Here is a 9,301-nt window from a genome sequence, read left to right as displayed (position 1 = left end):
TTCGTAATGTTTTGCTTTGTAATTTCCTTTCATGGTGTTTGGCTCAAACCCAGGTCTTTGAGCATGCTTTGTAAGTGCTCAACCTTTAACTATATCTCTATCTCTTTTTAAATTTTATTTTAAGACAAGGTTTTACTAAATTGTCTCTTAGCCTCAGACTTACAGTCCTCCTGCCTTAGCCTCCTCAGTAGAGTTTACAGGCATATGTCATTGTACTGGCTCCTGGTCTCATTCTTTTAATTACTGAAAGACCTGATACATAAACAGAGTAGTTATTGAATGTTTAATATGCCAAGTACGTTCCTAGTTTTCATAAAAAGTCAGAATAATGAATAATTTTCTTCTGAGATGATAATCGTAAGGGAATATTCTAATATATTAAAATGAAATTCAACGGGAAATTGGCATCATTTTCATTTATTCATTAGCAAGAATTCCCATAAATGTTGATACAGCAGAAGTAAAGTATATATTACTCCTATATGAGTTGAAATAAAGATTTTTGCTGTAGATTTTTTATAGTTTGAATTTATCAGATGCCTGGACTGTAGCCAGTCGCTCATATTTCAACTTTGTTTTGTCATGACTTCACACATACTGTATCCCAGGATATCCAACAGATCTAAATTTGTAAGTTTTAGTTTTAGAACAGTTCAGAAATAATCATGAAGCATAGAGTATGTGAAGCCCTAAAATTAAGCAGTTTTAAAATGAGTAGCAAGCTGATGAATTTGAGAGGTGAAAGTTGACTAGAAATATTGCTATGCTGTAAAGTAGCCAAAGTTAAGGAGGAAGCCTATTAAATGGTAAAATAAAATTGTGTGTGTGACTTGAGCATGTCTCATCTGCCCTTCTGTAAAATGTGTACATCATTGCCATCTCTGGATAGTGTGAATTGGGCAGTTACTTCAGTATGGGCTTTGATTGACTTGTCACTGTTAGAACAACCAGTTGTGCATATCAAGGCAATAATTTATGTAACCAGTGGCAATGGGGAACATTTTAAAAGTTCCATGTGGGAAAACTTGAACTTTGGCCAGAGCAAAGCATACCCTCTTGTAAAGAGGATCTTTGTTTTCTTTTCACTATATCCCACTGGCTGAGCCAATTCATCTTTAAAAAAAAAAACAAAAAAAAAAAAAAAAACTATTTATTTTACATATTTGTGACTGGGTCTCGCTACACAGTTTAGACTCCTAGTGATCCTTCTGTCTCAGCTTCCCCAGCACTGGGATTACAGATGTGCGCCAACACACCTGGTTTTGGTGGCTGGCATGGTGGCATGCAGTAATGGAGATCAAACTGAGGTCCTTGCACTTGCCATGCAGGCACTTAGACCATAGAGCTGTCTCTTTAGCCCAAGCCAGTTCATCTGGATGTGATTTTATCTACCTGGCAAATTAAAATGTAAAGGATTCAAAAAGGAGAAAAAGTACATCCTATTGTGATTTAGTTCTCTTGAACCCCATATTCTCTCTAGGAAGACTTTTCATGCCTTTAATGATAGTTTTAACCTATGGCATTTTTAGTTAGCAGCACACAAGTTTGAACTTAATTAAATAGCACAGTGAATATATTTTAAAAACATTTCCACAACAAAGTCTTTTCCCTTTATCTACTGTGTTCTGCTTTTATTTTGTTTTCCCTATACTATGGTTTCTATTAGACTAGGGGTTGGCCTCCATAACCACCCATCTATTTCTACATAACCTATGAACAGAAAATGGTTTGTACATTTGTCAATGAGTAGGAAGAAAAAATCACAAGAATAATATTTTGTGACACCAGAAAATTATATGAAATTCAATTTTCAGTATTCCTAAAAACTTTTATGGACTTTTTACCTATGTTCATTCATTTATGTATGACAGCTTTTGAGGTAAACCAACAGTTGAGCAGTTGGAACAGAAATCGTATATGGCCTGTAAACTGGCGGTCTTGTTTTGTTTTGTTTTTTGCCATACCAGGGATCGAACTCAGGAGCTTGCGCTTGCCAGGCAACCTCTTATGCCCTGAGCTATCTCCCCAGCGCTGAAACTGGAAGTCTTTACTTTCTGTTCTTTTGCTAAACAACTTTGCTGATACTTGGTGTAGAACAATATGTGGGAGTTAGTACATAGGCTGTATTTACATGGCATATGTGAGTCATGGTATTCTTTTCTAAAAAAATTAATGTGTCACATATTTCCTTGGGCTTTTAAGAGTTATGAAATTTAAGCACCTTCAAAACATGCTTTTTTGGGGTCCAGGGAGATAGTTTGGCAGTCTTAAGTGCCTGCCTGGCACGCACAAGGACCCAGGTTCAATCCCCAGTACTGCATGCTGTCCCCCGTCCCCATCACCCCCCTCCCCACACCCACACCCCAAACCAGCCACTGAAACAGGGTATGGTGGCACATGCCTGTAATCCCAGTGTTGGGGAGGCTGAGACAGGAGGATCACTACAAGTCAAGCTGCATAGTGAGACCCTGTACCAAATAAATAAACATTTTTTTAAAATGCCTTTTTTTTCTTTTCTTTCTTATTTTTGGGGGGAGTGGGGTTGAGATAGGGTCTTGCTATGTAGTTCAGGATGGCCTAGAGCTTATAGCGATCTTCCTGCCTCAGCCTCCGCAGTTCTGTGTTTTTGGGCCACACCACCATGCCCAACAACAGACATTAGACATTAGCTATGTGCCCTTAAAGTTTTTCTTTGACACCAGATGGTAAATAGTTGATGCTTGGCAGACCAGAGGCAAACTAGCATATACTAGACTTTTTCTCTTTTTGTTTGTTTGTTTTGCTTATCTCTGAGATAAGAAAATTTTTTAAAAAAATTAATGGAGTAGATTTGGCCAGAGGACTATTATCTGACCACTCCTGTTCTATGTACTTGTTAGGAGGACTAAATGAAATAATAATATACACTAAGAACTGTACCTAAAACAGAGCACTCAATAAATGTATCTCCCTCTATTACTGTTGTACCTGCTGATATACAAGACTTACAAGCATGTGATGAACACAATCTTACTATTTTTTTTTAATTTAGGACAGGGTTTATAGGGTGTACAGAGTCTCACTGTGTAGATCGGACTCATAGTGATCTTCCTGTTCTCAGCCTCCCAAGAGCTGGAATTATGGGTGCATGCCACCACACCCAGTCTTGTTCACAGTCTCAGTGCGCCCCAGGGACAGGGCCAGCATGGCAGGCCCCGGGGATCGAACCCTCAGCCGCTGAGCCTGCCGAAGCAGGCACTTTAATCAGCTGAGTTGTTTGGCTGGCCCTGATGAACATAATCTAAGGGGATTAAAATAATGTAAGTTGAAGTCAAATAAGAGGATCCAACTAAATTAGTTCTCAGGTCTGTTACAGTTATAGTCATAATAATTGTATGTAAAGAAAAGCATTGGGTTTAGATATCTGGTAGCCATTGTGTCCTGGATTCCTCAACCATAATTTTCATGACCTTTGCATACCAATTTAGATTGTCAGACTTACTTTCAAAAGTTAAATTATAGAGACTGGGGATATAACTCAGTGGCACAAGTTCCTACCTGGCAAGCGCAAGGTCCTGAATTTGATTCATGTTACCAAAAAAAGAAAAGGTTAAATTATATATGAGATGTTGCTGAAATTGAGCCATCTCTGACTCTATAAAGGTTAACACTTAGTTAAAAAAAGAAGACTAAACAAAAACAAAAATAAATTAAAAAAAGACTAAGGAATATATAGTTATAGACCAAAAGCTTATAGAAAATAAGTTAAAATTTTTATCATTCAGACTCTGGACTCTGCTGAAGGGCAGACAAGTTTTAATGCTTAGAACTAAAATAATACTCTATTCTTCTGGATGTTTTATACTAATTTGAAACAGTGTAACTTAATTATATTATATATGTTATATGATAACTATATCTTGTGTAAGCCACAAAAATAGGTGTCATCTGAGTATTAAATGCTTTGAAGTTTGTCAGTTACAACTTGCATATTCTGAATTATTGTATTTGGGAACACATCTCTTCACTCTCAAAACTCATACAACACTCTCGTTGAAGCAAATGTCTGGTCCCTAATTATTATATTCATACATATTTCTAGCAGAATTATGACTCTTTAGGACAGGAACTGAATGCTGTTCATTCTTTTTCATATATTTATTGATTAAGCATTAATCAAGTGCTAGAAATAACGTGTTGTGCAAAGACAAAATATCCCTGTTCTTAAGGGCCCTTAATACATTTACTTGTATCTTTCAAAGAACTCAGAATTCAAAACTAGGTATTCCAGAGTAAAGGTAGAAGTAGGCCATGCACTATGGCATACACTTGTAATCCTGGCTACTTGGAAAGCAGAGGCAGGTGCATCCCAAGTTTGAGGATACCCTGGGTAATTTAGCAAAAGCCTGTCTCAAAGAGGAATAAATAAAAAGAAAGAGGTTCAGTGTGGCAGAGCAGCCTTGGCCTCAATTGACTGGGAAAGGGAGAAATAGTAAGACTGACATTTTTTTGTCCATTGTTTGTTGTGGAAATTCTTTAGGTACTGAGCTCTTTTCTTTAACTTGATTTTAAAAAAGTTTTTGTTTGCATTCACATTAAAGTAATATCCTTTCTCTTAACTAATGGTGATTTAATGGGGAAAAAAAAAAAAAAAGCCTTTCAGGGGTCTGGAGGTCTAGTTTTCCTCTACTGTTTAATAGACTTACACATAAAACTAATACCACAGAGCCTCATTTTTCTGATACATTAAAGTAAAAGGGTTAGTATTTTTAACACTGACACTTGGAGTCTGTAAGAGGGGCAAAATACTCATTTGTGTGGATTTTTAAAAAATTTTAAATTTTTTAAAATAGGGTCTCCCTGTATAGTTCAGGCTGGCCTTGAGTTCACTAGAAGGTAGCCCAGGCTAGCCTTGAATTCGTGTGGCAATCCTCCTGCCTCAGTCTCCCAAGCGCTGTGACTATAGGCATGTGCCACCACACCTGGCTTGCATGAATTTTGAATAGATACTAACATTTAATTTGAATGATTGGAAACAAAACTAAGCTGTTGTTTTATGTTTCTTTTGAGTTATCAGTGACTATATAAATTTACTTTTTTTTTTCCTACAGATTTGGGCCTGGATCAGTATATTATAAAACGCTTTGATGGAAAGGTGAGCAAACTTCACACACACACACACACACACACACACACACACACACATCCTGTTGTTTAAGTTTTTCAAGTTCTTCCAACTTATGCATGAGAGATCCCAGAACACTTGTCTCTCTTGTCAGAAAAATATGCATAGATTAGGAGGTTTGTGCCTTCAAATGTTCCTATAGATAGAATCAAGCAGGAATTTCTTTTATATTTTTCCATATGAGGTAACTTTCATGGGTTGCCTGCTCTATATTAAGGGATAATTCAATGTTGTTGACTCTTGCCCGCTAACTCAGTAGTTGTCATGAAGATTAAGTCCCACAGTATTAATTTGAATCTCTTATAAGACATCTGATTTGACCTTCTTTAAACTGTATGATAGATAGCAGTATCCTAATTAAATTCCAGAGTTTCTTGTAGTGCTTTTGTGTTATGAAAAATACTCCAGATTTACATATATTTGCATTATACTTAATTTTGGTTCTTTATTTCATGCCTGAATAGATCATGCAATGAGTCATTTGTAAGTACAAAAAATAAAACTTTCAATTATATTATCTCTGTAAGTAGTCAAATGTGATTTTCTCTTTCAGCTAAATTCTCTTTTTTTTTTTTTTTTGGTACTGGGAATCAAACTCAGAACCCTGCGTTTGCCAGGCAGGCACTTGTGCCACTGAGCTATATCCCCACCTAAGTTCTTCAAAATAAAGAAGAAAACATTATACAGGGTCAGGGGGAAAAGTAAAGGGTCATTTTTACAGAAGAGGAGGGGGAAAAGAGTACATCAGGAAATAGAAAGAGCCAGGCCTGCCTTTATAGAGGATAAAGGGAAAGAACTCAGAAGTAAAATCATGGACTGGCTGGAAAAGGCAGAATCTTGAGAGGGTTCAGACGGGTGGAGCCCACATGGTAGTTACTGCCTTTAAAGGACTGTGCCAGCTACCACCTTATTACATAAAACCCCATAACCTGGTGAGGTGAGGAGATGTGTGTTAAACTCTTTTGCACAGTGAAAAGAATGAGTGATTACCTTAGTATTTGAGAAATTTCAACCAGTATTATGTCCATAATAATTACCTTCCACATTTGGGTGGCATACACCCTCAATGCTTCCATTTGTGTGTATCTACTTTTTAAAATCTCATTTTCTAACATAAATAATGATCAGAAGGAAATGGCATTGAGGTAGATGTTAGAAGACCTCAATTGAGTCCTGGCTGCACAGTGTGACAGCCGCATCTCTGATCCCTTTGTGGTATCTTTCCTTTATGTATAATAAAATGCCATTTCAGAAGTGATTGCAGGCACTGATGTCAGGGTCTGCTTTCAGAATCTGTGGTAGGTCAGGACCCTGTCTAACCTGTCTTTCTCACTTAGAATCCAGCATAGGCCTGGCACCCTGGAGGTGACCAATACATATTTGATGACTTGTCAAAAGTCTCCTTGTCCATTATATATTCCATGGAGGTATGATTCATTAAGTCAATAACATCTTAGAGTCAATGTAATAAATAACTTTTTTTGGTCACTGAAGGAATCCAGAGTAGCATGAGAATATTGTCTTCCCTTAGTATATGTGTAAACCATGTAAAGAAGTTGAATATGTGAGACAAAATGGTACTGTTTCTATGTACAGGCTTTACAAATTAAAGTTCCAAACATTTGTTGTACACTAAAGTATAAAATTCTGAATTGGAGTTAGGAAGCAAGATTTAGGAACATTAGTGTACAGTGCTTAAAAGAACAACTTGTATGAAAGTCAGGAATTTAAATGCTGACTTTATGGTATCAGGGAAACACGTTCTGAAAGGAAAAAAAAATAGGAGGTTCTCCTTAGGAGGTGTAGAATTGAGCCAGTGAGCCTTAGCCGGCCAGCCTATCCCTTAGCAGTAGCTAAACAGTCCAGAGTTCCTATTCATGCACATTCTGATACATACATTGCCTGTCTTTCCCAGATTCATTAAAATTTTATACCGTTTTCCATGAAATACACTTTAGAGAGAAAGTTTATTTTGGCTTACAGCATGAAACAACTTGAGGTGTTGTTTTACAAAAAAGGTTAGACTTCTTAAATAAGATTTTTATATTGAGCTTATCTTTCATTTATGTCTTTATGAATAATCTTTCATTTCATGTGAAATTTTAAAAAGTTTTTTCTGTTTTAATATGCTAAACAATGAGGCATGCAAAACTCATTCAGTGTTTGATCAGTTTAAAAGTTTTTCCAGGGGTTTTGTTATATATGAAGTTCTTCATTTAATAGTTATAATGAGGTTCATTATTTACCCAACTGTCTTATTATTTTTCTTATGTTTTAATGACTTTTGTCTCTTGGTAAGAAAATCTTAATTCTTAAATAGCGCCTTTGTAGAGTATGTAAGTTTTACAACAATTTTCTGCTGCAATGTGAGATGTGTGGCTAATTACAGTAAGCTTCATGCATCATCACCAGAACTATAGTTGATAAGCTAGACACGCTGGAATAATTTCTTTCTAGATTGGCTTTGAATTTACAGTCTCCCCTCTATTCTCCCCACTCCCTCCCTCCCTCTTTCTCTTGCGCACAATGCTTGCAAAATAACTACCATATCCTTAGAGAAAGAATGGCTTATATCCATCATTATCTCCTTTACTTAAGCCACCATTATTTTAATTTTAATATAACATTTAACAAATTCTATTATTTGACCAGAATCAAACGTTAGTTTATCTTATTGCTGTGAATTATAGTTTGATTTTTTACTTTAGCTTTATGTAATGGAAAGCAATAACAAATGTAAGGTGAAAATAACATTTTCCTGGGGTGTTTTTCACTCATTTCCAGCTGCCAAGTAGAAAAGAATGACCAAACTATATTGACAAATAATTGGATAGCTATTTTTTGTTTTGCTGTCTTTTGCCCTATTCTATTTAATTAACTACCAAATTGCCTGTAAGAAATAAGTGAAACATTCCCATTTGAGCTGATACTGAAGTTTAGTTAGGTTAAGCAGCTTTTGAATTTGGTGGGAATTTTTTCCAGAGCCTGTTGCTACCTTATGTTACTGAATGCTGATTCTTTAAGGATTTTTATAGAAAAGTTATAAACTATATTGTTACCAGAAATTATATCATGTATTGCATTTCAAAACTTTCTACTAATATAAAATAAGAATGGTAGCAGCCTGCAATCACAGCTGTTTCGGAGGCTGAGGCAGGAAAATTGCAAGTTTAAGGCCAACCAGGGCAATTTAGCAAGTTCTGGTCTCAAAGTAAAGTTTGGAGCAAGGGCTGAAGATGAGCTCATTGTGCTTGCCTAAATGTGTGAGGCCCTGAGTTCAATATCCGCTAACTACCCTCCCAACCCACCCCTAATTATAACACCCCTATAGATGCAGGTTTTATGAATGTGTTTTGTAAGCAAAATATATCATTTCTAATGTTTAGACAAGGTTTAAAAGTTCTTAAAACTCCAGAGCTTGAAAGAGTTCAGATTTTCTCTTATGAAGTATTTAAAAATTATTAATATCTTGTTAACAGTGTTATTAAGATGGTAATACAAGGGGCAAACCCAGTCAGGCGCAGGGGACTGCGGTTCAATCCCCAGCTCCACATGCCTTACCAGACGCCCCCTTAACACAACCTGAGCAGGCCAAAAAAAAAATCCTAAAAGATGATAATACAAAGTACAAGAGAGGATCAGAAATAGTGAATGCTTATATTTAAAAGAATTTTTTTTTACAATAAATGACACATTGCCATTAATCCCTCTAAGATTATAGTACTCCCCCTCAATTTGAGTACATTTATCCAGTCTTATCACTTTCTGAAGCAATTCTAGAAGTCCTGGTTTGTGCCTTTACAAGATCCAATCAAACAGTGAATGGTTCTGCCAAGTGCCATCCAGCTCCTGGAAGGCAGGCTTATAAAAACACTACGGTGTGCCTTCATCCACCTTATTCACCGGTTCTGGCACCATTCAACTGCTGGCCTGTGTCCAAAGTCAAAATCACCATGAAAAGTAAATGTCTTGAATTGTTTTAGAACATTGAGGTGACCACGAGAGCATAACTAAAGACTCACAGAAAGGGACTTCCAGAACTGCTTTAGAAAGTGGCAAGAATTATGGGATAAGTGTGTTTGAAGTGAGGGGGATTAATGGCCATCTGCCTTTATTATAATAAAAATTTTTAAAGTT

General features: G+C 36.4%; 1 protein-coding gene across 2 annotated transcripts in view; it reads left to right on the top strand.

The window, feature by feature from the left end:
* Micu1 (mitochondrial calcium uptake 1) overlaps positions 1–9,301 on the top strand; it is a 246,445-nt gene that overhangs the window by 89,055 nt on the left and 148,089 nt on the right. For both annotated transcript variants that reach the window (XM_004623988.2, XM_004623990.2), the window contains exon 5: positions 5,091–5,134. In XM_004623988.2, coding sequence (XP_004624045.1) covers positions 5,091–5,134 — 44 coding nt within the window. The remainder of the gene's footprint in view (positions 1–5,090; positions 5,135–9,301) is intronic.

The sequence above is a fragment of the Octodon degus genome, unplaced genomic scaffold, assembly GCF_000260255.1.
Source record: "Octodon degus isolate 3935 unplaced genomic scaffold, OctDeg1.0 scaffold00005, whole genome shotgun sequence".
NCBI lineage: Eukaryota > Metazoa > Chordata > Mammalia > Rodentia > Octodontidae > Octodon > Octodon degus.
This window is presented reverse-complemented; position numbering and strand designations above follow the sequence as displayed.